The 19,933-nt window shown below is 35.5% G+C and overlaps 1 protein-coding gene across 12 annotated transcripts in view; it reads right to left on the reverse strand.

Annotated features, from left to right (window-relative positions):
- PCDH11X (protocadherin 11 X-linked) overlaps positions 1-19,933 on the reverse strand; it is a 490,740-nt gene that overhangs the window by 107,693 nt on the left and 363,114 nt on the right. Inside the window, exon 7 of one of the 12 annotated variants that reach the window (XM_083797763.1) lies at positions 138-11,324. The exons of 10 other annotated variants lie outside the window; for them this stretch is intronic. In XM_083797763.1, the coding sequence (XP_083653889.1) occupies positions 11,308-11,324 (17 nt within the window). In that variant the 3' untranslated portion in view covers positions 138-11,307. Of the gene's footprint in view, positions 1-137; positions 11,325-13,481; positions 19,215-19,933 lie in introns of those variants that run through there. One more of the 12 variants, XM_083797787.1, reaches the window with a different exon arrangement.

Below are 19,933 nucleotides of genomic sequence, written 5' to 3' on the forward strand. Positions count from 1 at the left end.
AAGAGTGAAGCAATGTGCTATTTTAGTCAAAATCACAAATAAGCTGTAGCATTTAGATTATCCTCAAAGTGGGAAAAAAACAACAACAGCACACAAACAGACGTGCCCCCCACCCCCCCCCCCCCGAAACAAGGCCATGGAAACAAGCCAAGTTGTTTGGCTGGTGGTGGATTTAATTAAAAGCAGCAGCCAGACAGCTAACTACAGCTAACTAAATGGCTTCACTGTGTCCTCTACGAGCAAGTCCTGCATGGCAAGATCAAATCCCGCAGAACACAAAGTCCTTTCTGACAAGAGCAGCCTTTACCTCTAGCTAATAACTCCCTGATCAAACTCCTATTGAACCCAGCAGGAAACAAGGACTTTGTTGAACCCTTCTGAAGGGACTCAGCATCTTAAAGAGGGATGTCTCGGTTTCTCCAATGATAATATAATGCAGATTATTTGGAAAATTTCTGTAGGAAACAAAAAGAAACTCACTTCAGTATTCAAGGGACACCAGTTACTTAGACTCTCAGATTCTTTAGGAACTGGAGTACGTATCACTTATGTATGTTTAAGTCCCAATTACTTGACTGGCTAGAAGGTCTTTTCACATGCACAGGTATGTGAATGATGACTCTTGCTTGCCCTGCTGCAAGACAAGGCTTCAAAAGTATGCCTCCACTTAAGCATGCTCCATTTCAGAATATGGATGCTCTCGCTAATCACACTGAAAGAACAAAAAACACTTAATAGCACCATTGAATGTTTATCTATTAGTAATGCACTGCAGGTGATAAACAACTGTGGGAAATTATTTCGTCTTGATTGAAATCTACCAGTATATTTTGAGCGTTGACTGTACATGATATTTACTTGGTTTCTACCATTGCAGTGGTCCTGCTCGTTTATCTGACTCCCAGATCTCTTATTTCTTGCTTCAGCAAATGATAACAAACTATTAATTTGTCTTCACATTGCATTTACTCATAGCAAGTGTCATCTATCAGGTACGGTCATTGGTGAAATAAATTAGCTACATTCCTGTTCTGTTGATAAAATAATAGTCCATGCTCTGAAAACTGTCATCGTAAAGCAAAACTGTACTCTAAAGGAAGTGTCACTTAACAAGCCTGGGAAAGTGCAAACATAACTGATCAAATAGTACCCTTTACTCACAGTTCACAAATAGTAAACTCCTTGTGGAGAATTATAGCAAGACAGTAGAATTTCCTAATGTTAGCAAAGCTACAGGACACATAATTGCGGATTTCACAGAATTCAGGTGAAAAAGAAAAGCTATGTAAAATTTGGTTGTTATAGGAAATAGATAATTACTTTTCTAAATACTATTAATGAACAAAATCAGGAACTCTTCCCTTTCAACCTGTGTATGCACAGATTCTTTCTTTTCCCACAACACATGCATATGGTCTGAATACTATGGAAACTTTTGAAAAATGTAGCTTGAACTAATGGGTACTAGTTCCAGAATTCCAGCAGGCAGACTTAAAAATAATACTTTTTTTTTTTTTTTTTTTTCCCCATCTGGAAACACAAATATTAAGTAATAACAAAAGATCAATTTAAATCCTTACGGATGCATCTAACACCTCAGCCATTGGCACAAAATGGGCACAAAGCCTATTCAGAATGACAATAGATATGCATCTCTAGACTTCCATTCAGAGAATTTATCTAGAATTTCTGATAACTACTCTAAAATGAATTACCAGTGCTGAATGAATAAGAGTATTTTCTCATTCTGAAATAGCGGTAATATGTATCTGTGTTTTCCACATTAGTTCAGGACCATTTTAATTGCCAGTATTAGGAGGCAGAGTTCAGCATTATGTGCTTGTGCCTGCGAGCACGTTAAAGAAAATTTCACAGTGATCTAAGAGAAGATGTAATAAAAAAGGGAAAATCAAAGACAGAAAAATGGCAACTTTTAATTAACAAAAGGTTTCCTTTTTGCCATTAGCATAATGCCTATAGATCAATTTTTAGCTCATTCTCTCAGCAATATTTTCTTTCTCTCTCTCTATGATGTTAGCATCATGGAGCTTTGCATTTCCCTATGGGGCTTGTCATTTATTTTCCCACAAATGTTGATCTAACAGAGCATCTTCCTTCAGCTCAAGTTCTAAATGATTGTGAAAAATCTTTCAATTTTCAGTTTAGGTTAACAAGGATTAGCCCATTGTATCAGGACTTCTCATATTAATAATTCTAAAATCTATTCAAGGTTGCACAACATAAAATTTAAATTCACAGACATATAAATGGTTTATATTATTTTATAAGTACAGCTTAACATAGCTAATCTCATTACTTTTACTAATACCAAGTTGTTAATTTTTCTTTTTAGAAAAGTTAAAGTAAATGTAATTGAGCTTTTTTGTTTATAAAGACCATGATGATAAGTACTTCATTTGAAAGTGAGATTGATCTGTCATTTGAAAAAGAAATTGTATGCTCTACTCTACTTTTCTATGGACCACAGACATCCATTAGACAAATAACTACTTCAATGTTGATATTTTCAAGTCATAAAAAACATCAGAAATTTTCAGTAAAACACAGAAACGGGAATGGATTTTGTGGGAGATTCTTTACAGAGCAAAAAGATAAGCAGGAGCTAGGAGAACAAAGTCACCAAAATTAACAGGAAGCTACTCGTGCACCATAAAAAAAAAAAAAATAAGATTCATAGGATAATAGTGGCTATGAGTCCCTGGCAAGCCATGTAGCTCTGAAATCTGAAATCCAATTTCCATTGTCACATTTACTACTCAGATAGCACAGTAAATGATTTTCTAATGCTGGCAGTAATGTGTCTAGCTAACATTTGCAGTTGGACAGTAAGTTCAGTCAGTCACAATTGTCTCTTGCCAAAACCCAAGAAAACGTTTTCTATGACTGTTATTCCAGAAGCTTTCCTAACCATTTCAGATGCGTCTGTTTGATGATCTTTTGACTAAATTTTTATCAAATGCATCTTTTCTACCTACAAATCTTAAATATATAACTTTTTTTTTTTTTAATTATTGTTTTGCTCAGATGTCAGTAACAGCACAGAGCAGTCACTCTAGAATGTTTGTGAAGGGAGGGATACTATTGCTGGATTTATGCTTGAGAATAATGAGAATGAATGATCTCAAACTGACTGGAAAAATGAAAAATGTCAGCAGAGCTTTGAAAAATACACCTGAAGATTTATTTCTATACTAATTTTTATTTTTAGGACTGTTCTTAGCTTTATCTTATGTTCTACTTTTGAAATTGTGAGCTTAATTTTCAAACATCCATCTCTTCCATAACTTCTTTTGAAAATTTAGTAATTGAAAGTAGATTTGCAGAGGTGTGGAGATATTTATTAACTAATTGTTTAATATCTGCCTCTAAAACAAACTGTTCCTTTAAAAAACAAAACAAATTACTTTTTTTTCATAACGGCAAGGAAAATCCAACTCCGAAATAGGTCAAAAGAAATCATATAAAGCTCCCTAATAATCTATTCTTACGTTACTTTTATGTAAACATCATTTGTGGTTGGCTATCTAGGAAATTATTTAGCTATAATAAACAGCTATGTTAAATATTTAAAAATATGATCATGAAGAAAATATTTGAGAAAAGTATGTATACTGCCCTCTTAAATTCATTTCTGAAAATTCCTGTCATTTTCTCTGCTTGACTGCCCTCCTATGTAACTACCTACCAATTTTCCAATTATATAACATGCATATTCATATTTTTGTAACTCATTTATCAGACTACAACTTCATATTATCAATCCAGATAGATTTTATTAGTGTCTCATAAAATAAAATGAAAACATATAAAACTACTTTAAATTTCCTAAGCAAAAACATTTATTATTGTTGTTGTTGTTTTGTTTTTTTTTCCTTTGAGACATGGAAAACATGAAACATTTGAGTATGGAAAAAAATCTGGCGAAAAGATTTAGACTGGCAAAGGAAAAAGATATGTGAACAAACTGTATATAATGGATATTTACAATACACTTATTTTCAGCATTTCTATTTGAAAGCACTACAGTCTCAAGTGAAACATCATTTTCTTACAAGTGAAGCACTGAGATTACATTCAATATTAACCAACCTTTCCTTAAGTTTTTCAGCATTTATATCACAGACGTTTCATTGTTGCAATGGTTGATTGCTATTTTATGACTAGAATTAAAACATGTACGAAGTTGTTCTTGTATTTTTAAAAACATCAGAAATAATGCCTTTATTTTTTTTTCCCAATATAAAGTCATTTACATAGTGGCAGAGATCTGTTATGACAGCATGATCAAAACCCACAGGGCTATGGATCATGCCCTCTCAAATCTGCCTAGGAAAGGTTATCTTCATTCCACATGACCCCATGCAGAAGGCTCCCCTCATTAAATCAGGCCAGTCTGGCAAAGGAAAATACCCAAACAGGTGCTTTCTTCTCTGCTTTTAAAGAGCTTGTTGCAAAAATATCTTCTCCTGAAGTGCATAATTTTTTCATCATTCCAGTGTGAGGCCCTGGATGTCTCTGTGCATGGGAAACAGAGCCCAGCTGTACCGCATGAGTGGCAGTGAGATTAGAGAAAGATTTATGAGAGGCTGTGTTGGAAATCACAGTGGGCCAAAAACTATTGCCACAGAATCCCTAATGTTTGGGCTCCTTAACAGTACCTTGTGTAAGAAAAGGCCAGAAAACAATTAGCATGGCATAGCTAGCATCAGGATTTCTTTTATGATAAGTAAGATGAAACCAGTATTATGAGTACATTCTACCTAATATAGCCAGATTTACTGCCATACAGTTCTACATTAACAGAAATCCCAGTTTGAAGTTCAGCAGATTTTTTGAGGACAAATGTTTTAATAGTTCTCACACAAGGGGAAAAAAATCAGTTAAAAAGCCATAGAACAACTTGGTTTTATAAAAGAAATTTACATCTACGCTCCTATTTCAAAGACTGACTGCTTTCATTATCAGAGCCGGCTGTGAAACTACATTGCCGAGCATTAAAAATTTCAGCGACTTTTTGCTGCGAATGAAGAATAAACAAAGCATCAGTTTCAGAAAATGTACAGCTAAAATTCCAACAACTAATGGGAAGAGAACATCGCTGGGCAGTTAATTCCAAGGATCACCAAAAAAGCAGAGGCTGGAAGCTGACACCATCTCCTAAACGCTCACCGCAGCCCATGCCCCTGCGCAGCCCCCGCAAGCAGCTCTCCCCACTGCCTCCGCTCTGCTGCTGCAAAGCCAGCCCAGGGTACAAACTCAACACAGCCTCTACGTACCCCCACCAGTGTCTTCTCCATGCTTTCGTGGATGGAAGCACGCTTGCTTGAGACACTGTGTATTAATTTTAGGAGGTTTCTTGAACAGGCGAAACAAGATAGCTACAGGCCTACAGCCTGCAGAAGTGTATGTGTTTGTGTCAGCCTGACATTACAGGTAAGTTTTCTGAATATCCAATCTCTACATTACACAGAGTATTATAATTACATTTGTATAGCTCCTGCATAGGCCTGGATAATAGTTTCTACAAGATTACTTTCCCATTTGTTGTATACCAAAAAGTATTGTCACAACCGTACTGTTAAAAACAGTGCACTTGTAAAGATTTAGCAACCAGAAGTTCTTCACTAAACACATACAGCTACTACGGTTCAGTATAACAGAGGTTGGTTACAGAATTTGTTTTAAAAAGGTGTTAGGGAAGTAGGATATCAGGTCTGTTAAAAAGCAAGGTGTGTAACTATAATCATATCTTAATTTTTTAGACTTTTTTCAGACTGGATTTCAATCACCATTTTGATTAAATTCAGTGACTAAAACCAGTGCAACCACCCATTTCTATTTACCCTCTTTTATGGCTGTTTATACTGGGAAAATTAAGTCTCACAAAAGAAGCTTGAAAACGTGACTCTGGTGTTTGTTCTGTTAGATATTATCTGTGGGCAAAGCTTTACTTATCTCCAGGTCTCCTCTGCTCTTCTGATTGCAATCTCATTTCACTTGTCCTTGGGATCTCATGTCTGCTATGACCTCCAGCTTGTTAAATATTCAGCAGAAAGTTTATGGACTTTCCCATAACCTTGATTAAAAGCCTATGGGGAACCTGAATGCTGAAAAAAACCCTTTATTTGAAAAGTAACTCAAGTACACTGTGCTGATTTCTGTTTCACTAATAGTATTTATAATCAGCAGTCAATGACACAGAGTTGAAGCTGGAGGAAAAAAAAAAAAAAAAAGGTTTTGATTCAATCTTACCTGTTTAATAATTACTGTATTATCATGCCAAATCAGGATTTTATAATGGTTGCCCTCATTTAACTAAGTAGAATATGTGGGAGCAATGCAGAGAGGAAGTTGAAAATACATACTTAAAAATGGTCTTTCAAAGAAAATATAGAACCAGCATTTGAACAGCTACAAAATTGTATATCTTTGTCCACCTTCTTGGAGGAACATGATCAGTATTTTGAAGATGCAAGTTTCTGTGGTCTTTAGTAAGTCCATCTCAGCACAAAGGATTTTTGCAGTACTGCCCTCTCTGGCACTCCAAGCCTGCGCTGTCTGTCAGCTTGCCAGCATCTGAGATACGTTACCACAGGTACTTGTGGTTGACCACTTTTTTTTTTTTTTCCTCAGAGAGAATCATTACAGGAAAACAAGCAGACACTCAAACTTTGTAGGGTCTTTTTAGGATTTTTCCCATTATTGTAGAGTAGTAGCCATTGAGTATTTAAACAGTACAGGAGATACATGCACATTTCTCCATGTTTAGTTTGTCATTGTCTTTATTTCTATTTCTGTCTTTTGTTTATCTTTCAGTAATAGACAGAGATCTTTTATAATTGTCAGGTGATTAAAGGCCCATCAGGTAGTTTTGTGCTTAAAGATTATGTCCTTTCTGCTTTAGGCTTTAAAATAATTTGTTCTGAGTGATTGTCCTATTTCTGATCAAGACACACTAAATGGAAGACAGGTCAAATTTTATTGTGCCTTTACTGCTATATCAAGTGTAAGATGCAGTGATTTTCTTCATCAGTGTTTTTGGAAATTATGTCAATATGTGAAGAAAAGAGCCTAAAAGGCAAGTAGTATCAAAAATTAAAATTGTGTTTAAGCCTTAAGTAGAGCTACCGCAGGGGATCTTAATTAATCAATCGTACATTAATCTTAATTCTCAATCATACATAGAAAGATTTGTTACATCTGAAGATGTTTTTTTGAAGTAGGAAGACTATATTATATAAAACATACAGTAGAACAAAAATCAAAACAGCCTTTCCACAATAATTTAGATATAACACAATGCTTAACAGTTCAGAAAGCATTTTTGTTCATAAAGACATTTAACAGCTATTAGCCATTGCTTTATTTTTAATTTTTCCTCAATTATACAGTAATAAGAGGATGAGTGAGATAGACACAAATTTATAACTCTGTCCCAAGATTAAAAAAGGAAGTAAGAGAGATATTGCTAGCCCCAGGAAATCCTGCCTCTTCATCATATCTGTTTAGCATAGATGACAATACTTGCAAGAAACTATAATAAAATAGAAAATATTTGTTGTCTTTTATTATTACTATCCTTTATTTAATTATCCTTGAACTGAAATGACTTTATAAAGTTGTGTTTCTTATATACAACTGCAAAGATGTATACAGATTATATTTAACTATAATCATACTAATGCAGCCTCATTTTCTGAATGGATTATCCATGTGTTGCATTGATTGGGATCCTTGAATAAGATGCAAACCACTGAAGAGGTTTAAACAGCTATATTCTTTCTAAAGTACTCTTTAATTAATGTTGTCTAGAGTACTAATTATGAAAGCTTGTGAAGCCTAAAGCCTGAAAACACTTATGCACCTACTTAACTTCCCTCACTCAAAGTAGACCCACTGAATTCATTGGAACTGTTCAGAGTTTCAGAGTGTGCAACTTAGCTAAAGAATGCACATAGACCGTTGCAGATTAAAAGCTAAACAGTGAACTCAGTTTTGTGTGCTTATATCCATGGTGGGCTTGAAACATTTTGCTCTTCACCATTTCCAATCACACGACTGTCTTCCATGAGCATATTTGTCTTTCCCCAACAAACTGTGGAACTGCTCCCTGACAGTCTCCTTGACAAAATGTTGAATTAAGCAAAACTAAGCTGTGAGTCAGTGGGATATGAGATGTAAGTATCTATATATACATATGTTCAGATGCACACATAATTTGTTCACATTAAAAAGGCAGATAAATATGCATATATATGCATATAGACAAGCGGATGTCCTACACAGTGAAAAATAGAGAATTTAGAATGGAAGCTGAATAATTGTCTACCGTCAATGGAAAACTCCTGAATCTCTTTAAAAATAGAATACTAACATTTCTAACATTTCTATTTCATTTATTTTAACTTTAGAAACCACATTTACTTTGCTAAACAGATTTCCATTTGTGTAAATAAGAATTACAGACAGATAAAAATTTTAAAAGGATACATTACCAAGATTTGCATTTATAAGCAGCCATTCAAGCTTTTTTTTTTTTTCCTCTCTCCACTTTAGCTATAAACCTGATAATGTCATTTGAAAGTTCTGACATGTACGTGCTTTGAAACAGGGACTACAACTGATAAGGAAATCTCACTAATTTTACTGTTCTTTTTATAATGGATCCTTCTTAAATTACCACACCTCATTTAAAAGGAGAAAGCCTTACTCGAGAAAGGAAGTGGGGCACTAGATGCCTCAATTATATTTTTGTATAATATATTAATTAATTAATATATTAATATATATATTCCAGCCTCCTCATATTCTTATTAATCCGTTCTAATTTTTATCCTGGTTGAACAACTTCTGGTGCACGTGCGCTGGTTGGCCAGCCAGTTGGCAAAGATTAAACATATTTTCTTGTCTCAGCTGTCAGCAGGTCAAACAGTGGCTCTGGAGGCAGTGCTTGGCCAAGTGGGCATATAAGTCTCTTTTGTAGACTTGTTAGAAATATGTAGCTAGATTCCAACATCATGCCCCAGCCCTATTCCTCTGCTCAGCTAAACTAGATTGTGATCCCAAAGATCACTGACTGCCAACTGTGCTAGTGCCAACTGGAGCTTTTATCTCCACCTCTACTGTGCTCCTTAGCTCTGTTTGTCAGGACCAAGGAAGTACTGAGGAGCAAGAGGAATCGTAGTCTTTACTCAGACCAGTGTTTAAATAAGGTTCAGTAATTGCATAGTAGAGAGTACCTGCTAAAGATTTAAAATAAACATTGAAAGGCCGCTCATTCAAGCCACACTGTCCATTCTATGACTACATAAGCAAGATGTGTAGAACAATAAGACCTGACCGAAGTGAATAGCATACAGTGTATGCAAAATACACCAAATTGAGATTACACAAGAAGTCTTGATTCTTATTTTACTCTCTTCTGAATATTTGGCTTTAAAACCTTAACAGACTCTACATGTAAATCATGGCCATTACCGACAACAATCATATAATTCAGGCTTAATATGGCTATACATCATTCTGTCTTTGTTAAATGAATAAGTACTTAATGAAAAGCCAAACAAAACAACTTTTACAATAAGTCAAAATGTAACATTTTTCAGTTAGATATTTAAAAGCACACCAGAAGAAGGGCATCTGACTCAGCAGATAATTTATCTACGATTCAATCAACAGACCGTGTCATTTATGGAACTATTCAATTAGCAAAATAACAACATGTAGTGCAAAGGTGTCATTGGTTCAGACTGACACATTTTCCTTCCCCTGCCTTACATTACTTATGTCAACTATATTAATGCAAGACTTCAAGTTCTTCAATGGAAATTTTGTATAGCTAGTAATAAACTCATAGATTTAAGCTAGCATAAAATACCATGGCGTAGCAAGTTTTATGTGGATGTGAACAGTTCTCACAATGAAGAATGCTTTGGCCTCAACTTTGGTTTCAATGATAGAGGGTTATCACTGACAGGAGACGCTAGAATCCATGTAGCAGCAATACAAAATCCTCGGAAGTAGCAGAGTTATATACAATTTATATGTGCCATATAATTTCTAGATCCTCTGGTTTGTTTCATGCAGCTTTAGGGAAATATTAGAGGATAAAACCACTCTGTCAACAGCTGGTGTTAGATATCACAGTGATGGGTGCATGATGCAAACCTACAAATGGAGATATATAGTCTTTACTCTCACTGAAGAGACACCAAGAAGTTTCTGCAAGACAAAAGAACTAAATTTGAACTTCAGTACAGAATTGCATCTAAATATGTACAACTCTTGGAACAGAGAATAATACTATGAAATAAGTTTTTCCTATTACCAGACACTTCCTTATCCACATGATCCACAAGGAACAGGATTTGAGCCTCCAGGAAAAGCATAGGGTTTTTTTTATATTTTTAACATGTAGCCATGAATTAACCATAGTATGTTTCTCAATGTATAGTTAGAATACTCCAAGATCATCTTAAAAAGTTAATATTCCACTGTATTAACAGTGTATTTAATCACTCCCAGTGGCATTCTGTCTGTACAGCATATTCATTATTCTATCTTATGCACTCCAGTTTATTAAAGCAAAAGAGTCACTATTAAACATATAAGAACTTGTGTCACTGTTACAACAGCAGCATCAGTATAAAGCCCTTCAATATTCTTACCAGTAAGACCTTGAAAAAATGACTGGTGTGGATTTGATAACAAGACAATCCTAAAATCTGATCTTGATCATGTAGTCCCAGTCTGAAGCCTGCGTACTTCGCTCAGTGTTACTGACAGAACACTACTATTTCCCTAACATACACTGGCAAAATATATAGAAAATTCATTTACAAGATCATCTGAATTTTATGGACAATGTAAATTAGACAGTTTGTGAAGATGTGACCATGTCACATCAGGGGGAGAGTCCAGAATAATCTGTAAGTATTTTTTTCCTGAGCAATGAATGAGATTAAATATACTGTTGGGCCTAGAATTTGTAAGACAAACACAGCTCTGTAGATCCCAGAAAACCCCAGTCTTAGCTTTCCTGATTCAACACAGTTGGCTTGAATCTGGAAGCTTGTGTCATTAGCAATAAGGTGAAGGCCGTTTCTCCATCCACACATTCAGCTGGAGAGTGTACATTGGGCCCTGACAACAGAAAAGTAGGCATATCCTCTGTCCGTCAGCCCATTACATCTGAGGTGAAACCTGATTAAGATGATGATGAATCAGACAAAGTTTTCTTGCACTTATGAATCAGCCTTACGACATCTGATGCTGAAGATGGTATGATCAACATCCTTCAATACCTAGATTGCAAATAGAGATTTCTGTTCAAACTGCAGACTTCATACATACATCCCATGACAGTAAAGACCAGACTATAAATAGAAAACTCTAAAAATATAATTATAAAAAAAGGGATCACCAGGTCACGGATGACAAAAATTGGAACACAAAAATTTATCTACATGTCTACATAGTCAAGCAGAGTTAATGTTACCTTTATCCTCAAAGGTCTTAGTAGTGCTGTGCTTCTAGATAGGATTGAAAACATATTTCATAAAATGTGTGATTTGCTTGGTACAGTATCATCATATAAGATGCATGAAAGGCATTATTGGTACTATTTAAGGATCATTGAGCCTTTGCACATCTCACACAGAAATGATGCATGTTTGCAATCCATTTCTGTAGTTGTTTTATGAAGTGTAATAGTGGCTAGGGAACTGAAAGAATACAAATGAGACATTATCATTTGATCTGCAGCATTTCCTTAAAATTCCAAATCTTGCTACAGGAGCTCATGCATGCTTTACACTATGATCGTTAGATAATTACTCGTTATAAATGAGCACAGGCTAAAGCCTGACATACTGAGCACCTGTAAGTTTCAATGCTAAAATGGAAATATAATATACTTCAAAACAATTTTTACTGATTGAATGTGCAGAATTTAAATCTAGGAATAGTTTGTTTTTCAGAGGACTGGAAAAATCTGTCTTTGTAGTTCGGAGTGACTAGCACAGCCTCAACGTAAAAGGTTATTTGAAGCTTACATTAATATATATCCTCCGTTCAGACTTACTAAACACAGACTGTTGGACAAAATGGTCTATAGGAGACTGCATGTTAACTAGATCTTCCTTTGGTTTGATATCGTACCTGTGAGTAATGTGTAACGTAATTACCAGCATGTGATATCTGCTGGATGCTTTGAAAACTACCCTGATAGTTTTACTTTAGTTTCCAGTGGGAAACCGCTCATCTTTCAAGAGCCCATGACAGTAAGTTTGTAATACGTTCAAAGGTCTGAAGTCGAAGTATGTTAATGTTCATTGGAAATATAGTCTATGATCAGTGTTCAGCTGATTGATCACTGTTGAACAACAGTGTTGAACACTGTTGTGTTACAGATGAGCAATTCCATCTTGTTTGTCAGTTAGTCACAGCCCTAACCTCTCACATCAAATTGTTTCAACTTCTCAAATTACCAAGGAATTTGAAAAAGGAAATCTACAAAAGGAGTCATTGCTAAAGGTTTGGTTAAACACAAGTGTGCATGTACTTCAAGTTCATAACATGCTATGGTTGCTGAAGGCAAAGCAACAAGGATACTACAATCTTTTAAACTAATATTAGAGAATCATCTAAAAGTATCTGTCTAACAAAGAACACATATACTCCTTTGTGTGCTAACAAAACTTTTCTTCTGTTCTATCTCCTCCTACTAATATAGCCAGTTTTTAGATGTGGTTATATGTTAGCAATGGTCTTTTGTCTATTTCCTTTGCTACCGAAAAAAATAAGTAATCTCCTCCACCACTCCAAACCACTTTGTGACTAATTTATTTGCATTTATTCATAGAAGCTGTCATTTCTGCAGATATACCACTTATTTATTCCTTCCACTTCATAATGAAGTTTGGCCTTGGTTGTGCCTGTTACACTGATGAACTGAGTTTCCTAACTTACGTCTTAACATTTGTAATTGCATAGTATTGGTAATGATTTTTGGATTGATAATTCTTGTCATTAACCACTATTCAGAATTTCATTGTATTTAGCGCCAAAAAGCATTTGTCCCAAAGGTCTGTGTCATATATAACTTCTGTTCTGATGCAACTGTTGAAGCCCAATATTAAACCAGAAAATTCATCCTTCAAAAGTCTAAATAGAACACAAAAGGCAGAGCAGGAATAACCAGAATCACACCTATACCAGAGACCTACTCAGTGACAGATAATTATTTAGATAAAATATTCACAAAAGGTCCTGGAGGGCAAACCAGGGCCTTGCTGAAAGGTAATTAGATATGACTGAGGAACAGTGTATTACAGTCCCATCATTTGATGCTGAACAGGTGAAAGAGCTGAAGCATACAAAAAAAGACTTGCACAGTGCTGCAGCATAAACGTGCCTCACAATTAACAATTTTTTATTTTCCCTCCAGAAGGAACTTGATCGCATGCTAAGCAGGAAAGTACTGTGTTTATGAAAAAGGATTGTTTCATAGCAGAAATGCAACAGAAGCTGAGACAACACACATAATGTTCTATGTTCAAACACGTTTTTGAATTACCACTGATACTAAAGTATTAAAAAAAAGTCTGTAAAGAGATTACTGTTAAAATATACAGTTGATCATATTTATATTTTTATTACCAAGGACATCTGAATAAAGATAGCATATTTTTACTGGAATCATCTTCTACTGCTGGAAAAAGAAACCTGTATTAAAATATGTCCCTCCACAAGTATCTATACATGCAAAAAGATGATGATAATTTGAGTAGAGTACATATGGAGCAAACACCTGAGAAGCAGGTGTTTTGCCCCCATGCAAGTATTTTTACAATGGAATACAAATATGTCTTATTTAGAAATATACACACTGACATTAGATTTAAAAAATCTGTTTAAGATACATTCCCAGCTTTTTCTCCCCCCCCACCTTTTTTTAAAAAACAAAGCTAAACAAAACAACAAAAAAACCCATCACTTTCTTCCTTTACAGCAGCTGAAGTTGAACGAGAAATGCAATCTTTAATCTTGAGATACCTGTTCCTTTTGGTTTGTGTCATAACCTTATTATTTAAAAGCAGTTCTTTGTATTTAACATTTTACCTCAGCATGCAACATGGTTATGGATCAGAGTACATCTGCTAGTGGGGAAAAGAACTGTGACTGTGAATTAGAAATACAGGCTGACTGGGTCACTGTTTCCATTCCAGCTTCTGGATCAGAAAAGTCTCTCTGTGAACTCCCCTATCCTTATTTCTAAAGATAAGCACCTCTGTGCTTATTTTAAAATTGTGCATTAACAGCCAAAGAACAGTTAATGCAGGATGTTCAGGATGTTAGACACAGTTTCTGTCATTCACAGTAAGTACTTAGATACATTTGCAGTATGTGCTTAGAGCGTGATCAATTTTTAAAGCATAAATGAAACACAATACTGTACTATATACTCTGAAGCTTTATCAGTGTTGCAGGTAAGAAACTACTTGTTTGTCTTCCAGTGCAGGAAGCTGTCTCGATCTGGTTTCCAAATTCACAGATTGGACCATCTGTAATTCAGCTTGCCAATCATTTGGCTAAAAAGCCAAGATCTTTTCTGACATACAGTCTATACTAACCAAATAACCTAGAAAACTACTTAGGTAATGCCAGTTCCAGTTGAATAATACAGTGGATAATCTGTGTCTACATGTCAGTGGTAATCACACGCTCGGTCTGCAATGCTGCCAGTGTGCAGAGCACCGGACTGGGGCAAGCAAACACCTCAGGCTGCACTTCTGGCACTTCCCTTGTGAAATGGGGCAATGACTGCTAAGATCACCTTGGAAAAAAAAAATCAAACTGATAGCAAGAACATTATAATGATACTATTATTTTGTGTCAGCATTTCTTTAAACGATTCTCAAGGAATATTAAGGTGATGGTGGTGTGGTTGCTAGCATTAAAATACACTGCAACCACAGCTTGGTGGTACAGAGAAAAGTGTTATGAGAATAATTGCAGCTCTATCGGAGAGTTAAACACTTGTTTTTTATTTTTGTGGTTATGAAACAAGAACAAACAAAACCCACATTTCACAGACTTGTTAAACTAAAGTCTTAAAGAAAATGAGCAGCTACCGTTTCTTTTAAATTCATTCTGGAATTGTTACTGGGTAAAGCATTCTGTTTCCACTGTGCAGCACAGCTGTTTATCAGATTCCTATTTTTTACTTCTTGACTTTTGACTATGATTATGTACAGGGTTTTCTTCAGCCTGTAAAGCACTTTTTAACAAAAAATATTAATGTACCCCTATACATATCATCTTCTCTCCTTATTCAGCAAGGATAGTTATACAAAACAGAAAACATCTGCTTAACTGTAGTTTAATTTCTCTTGAATTTACTAGATTAGAAATAGATGGGAGAGGTTAATGATGACTGCACAAAGGAGAATAGAGTTTCTTCAACTATGTTTCAAAGGCAAAACAAAACCTAAAAATCATTATTTACAAAAAATAAAAAATAAAATAAAAAAGGAATTATGAGGTAAATTTTATAATCAGTAAAGATCTCTTAATATTAATTTCTTAAATTCTGTAATCCCTATAATAATTTACTCCTAACCCGGGAGCTAGAATAAGTTCAGAGCATTTTTTTGTTTAATTTGCTCCCAAATATCTTGTCTTTCTTGGGATTTGTGGCAGTATTGTCTATCAGAGCGGCTGATTTTTATGTTGGTGCACTCAATTATCAAGATGTGGACAGTTGTCTCCTTGGCAATTTTAATCATGTTGTAATGTGAATCTCTCTTTTCCTCTCTTTGCTTTCAACTGCTTCAGCTCTGTGAGAAGGGCTCTGATTGCAAGATGCCTGTCACAGCATGTCTTCTGCGTGAAACAAACACTACTCTGAAATGCTCCTTAAAGGCCTCACTGGATATGTCTCAGCTCAAAGACAGAAAATCTCCTGCTGCTTGCAGTGAGATTTAGTGAGTCAGCTTTCTTGTTACAAAGGCTGGCAGTTTCAAATAAACCAAGTGTACTCATTAAATTTATCTAGCAGTTAAGTATTAATGTTAGAGCCCTACTAACTATTATATTAGCTGATATCAGTAGCAAAGTAAGTCATTGTAACGTCACAGCTCCTTCCTTGATCCTTTCTTCTATTGTGCCAGTTATAGGATTACAGAGAGAATAACCTTTCTGAAGCTGTGACACAAATTTGTCAACTTGCTCCATTCTGACACAAATTAAGGGCCAGGAGTCATACAATGATCCAGGCACAAACTCCCTCCACAGAAATACTTCACTGTATCAAAAAATCAGAAGAGTCCAGGAAAAAAAGAAAGAGAGGGAGGAAGGGAGGAAAGGAGGGAGGGAGAATTGTCCTTTTCCAGCTCCAGAATAATTCACAGCATTGTACTTTTGAAATCTTTCTGTCGCTTAGCAGAGGTGAACAAAAATATAAGAACAAATTGAAGAGAAAGTACCTTCGCATTTTGCCAAAATCTACGTATCTTGCAATCATGAATCCTCAAATGGAAAACTGGATATTTCAATATCCAAGCTGATTATTTAACCTTTCATATTCTTTAGAACATATAAATCATAATTTCATTGACTCAACTCCTAAGTATCATACAACTCAGACCCCACACACAGACATAACCAAATGCTATTCCATTCATTGGACATAGCAATGAATGGTGAAGGAACTGATTTATTTGCAGATCTTCTTGAGCATGGATTTTTTCACAATACTGTGAATACATTCCGGTATGGGAGTAGGTCGGAGTAACAACATGCTGACTTGTAATGGGCCTATGGAAAGAGCTGTTTATGATCTTCCCAAAAAGCAGAAGTAGCTAATTTTAGAGACAGGTGTTTTAGCGCTCCGCCCCCAGCAGAATCTGTAATCAGTGATATTTGACCCCCAGGGGGAAAACTAGCATATGAATAAAGAAGAGCTTTAATATCAGTTGTATTATGATAAAATCAGGTTTTGCTTTTATAGTTTTCAAAGTGCTCTCTCTCACCTTTCCTATTTCCTCCTATTGCCACTGTTTTTCTTCACATGTACTGCTACCGAGTGGCAGAGGTTTTCTTTCATTTTCTGAAAAGTTCTTTGGTGTATGATTGGTATGTGACACAAGTAAAACCTTCGTAAGGGAAATGCTTGCTTTCTGTTAAAGTATTAGGTGAGGGCTAGACTTTATAACATCTCATCCCGAAGAGGACTCATCTTCTGGGACACTGGTTTTGGAACATCAGTCACGATAACCAGACGCAAAACACAGCTATTGAAATAGTGCCACTGTTCTTCTTGATATGTCAAGGAAACAATTGTTCTGGATGAGAGGAATTCAAGTACGATAGACCATACAGAATTAGCTGGCCAGGTCCTTATCCCAGAAAAAGCATTTTAGTGTTTTAGTTGTTGCTTCTGATTGTTACCTAGAGAAAAATTTAATTTGAAGCACTAAGGCTTTAAGTAGAACTTTAAAAAGTATCTGGAGAAGCATTGCAGCAACGCTGCTTGAGAGTAGGACATGTCAGAAAAATATTTTTTTGTTTAAAAATCAAAAAGAAGAAAAAAGGGAACGTCTGTGAACTCCTGTTCCATCTCACTAGCTCATCTAAGCCAAGCTGTTTAGGCTGCAACAGTGATGATCACAGACACAAGTAACACAAATAACACAAAAACATTGTTTAAATACAATCAGCAAAATAGTGTTACTAAAATGCACAGGTGCAGGCGACATTTGCCAACTACTTTTAAAAGTAAAGTTAAACTAACTTCCTACTGCAAGAACCTAAGAGAAACGGCTGATCTGGCAGTCGGGTGACTCTACGTATTAAGCCAGCACAATGCTAGCCTACCACAGTAGTTCACAGCACCATCAGCACATGTTCTGACGTCTCATCCACATAAGGCTCCTGCCTTTTCAAAGCATAATGAGTTACCCAATTCACAGAATTCCTAGCAGTGTGATTGAATTTAGGGAATCCAATACAAGACAAGCTAACTACCTATTTTTACAGGATGAAATGAAAACAAAAAGACTTGATATGCACTCAGAAATATCGCTAATACAGCATATGTTATTTGTATAGATCAGCGTCACATATATTATAAAAGTATTAGTGATCACTTCTACTGCAATCGTACTAGAAGCATAACACAGGTATAACAGCTGCATTGTGCTTGGAGCCACGCAAATACATAGCAGACGTGCTGTGTGTAATCCAGGGAGTTTAATTTAAACCAAAACATGAAAATGGATATGTACAAATAACCAAGATAGCATGCGAGCAGGATGAAAATTATGAAAGGAACACATGATAATGGATAGTTCAATATTAGATCCTATTTCCAATCACAATTCCACTTGTGATTGGAATTTCCACAATTCCAAGAAAAACATCAGATTAAAGGATGTTCATCCAGGACCACATCTCTGCACAAACAAGGACCACAATCACTAGATGTGTTGAGTTGATCAAGTTTGTTTCAGCAAATGTTGTGACTTTAAGAGCACTGACAATTGGGAATATTCTTTGTTCAATTCTTCCTTTTAACTTCTAAGACACACTGGTAGCTGTAGACAGTCATTAAATATATATGTCTTGATATATTTTTCATTAATCACAGTGAAATCAGGTAATGAATTAAGACACTTCAAACACAATTATAAACATGCAATTTTTCACATGGCTTAAGTCATCTAAAATACCAAAAAAAAAAAAAAAAAGAAAAGAAAAAAGGAGCCTTTTCTATATTTCTACCTTTAAAACAAGAACTAAATACTAACAAATGTCTTAGTATTTCATATATTCAAAAGTTCCTCATGGTGCCACTGATTACCTTAACTTGAAAAAAGAAAGAAAAGCTAACTGACTCATCTTTTCTTAAAAATAAGAAACACGTGAAAGTATGTGACAAAGTAAGACAGAAGGACATGAGGTGAATTGCCTCATGGCTCAGAAGTAAGAGAAACACAAATGTCATACTAACATTATTTTACTGTGTGGGTGGCCCAGTAAAAATTGGAAGTAAAGACAAGCTTATTGTCAAGAGAAGGCCACTTCTTCCCTCTGATGGAGTACTCGCTCGAGCTGGGTGACTTGGCAGCCCCCGTGACAGCTGCTTTCGCTTGGCACTTGTGCCAGGTCTTCACACTTGTCATTTTCAAACACTGTGGACAAGATAAGGGATTGATTCGCTCACAGAGGTCTGCTTCTTCTTGATAAAGTTCTATCTCATCCATAACTAGATTTAAGATAGGTAGGATACACTCATCTTCAAAGCTGTCACTAGAAGGGAACTCTATCAATGACTTCAGCTTTCATATATTACAGATAAACTTTCCGTTTTAATCTGTGCCCTTTGTGACTTTTCAAGCTATCATAACCATCATACCCCTAACATGTTCCCAGATTCAGGGTGCTCCAAATTAGATTCTATTTACCCAGCCAAACTTCAGGGCCTCTATTTACTGCAAATGTGACAGCAAGTCAGATATAAAAGGAGTCAGAAAAAGTATAGGAAAGAAATTTGTTCTCTCTCCACCTCTGCCCTGCCAGGCTGCTTGCCATAGTGATATATTTTAAAACTTTGATAAACCTCAAACAGAAAAAATAGGATTATCCATTACCATGTCAGCTTAAGTGATAACATAAATATATATCACAGAACATCTGCCACTAAATCACTGTTTATAGATGTCAGATCTCATTTATTATTAAAAAACAAACAAAAAAACCACCACTACCACAAAAAACAAACAAACAAAAAGAACACTTTAAAGCCTTTCTTATTATTTCACAAGAAATGACTGATTTCTAAACTGTAAGGTGGAGCTATTCTTTCTAATCTTTCTATGCAGAGTAACTTCTGTCATAAACCTCAGTCAAG

Source organism: Anser anser (assembly GCF_964211835.1).
Source record: "Anser anser genome assembly, chromosome: 13".
NCBI classification, from domain to species: Eukaryota; Metazoa; Chordata; class Aves; order Anseriformes; family Anatidae; genus Anser; species Anser anser.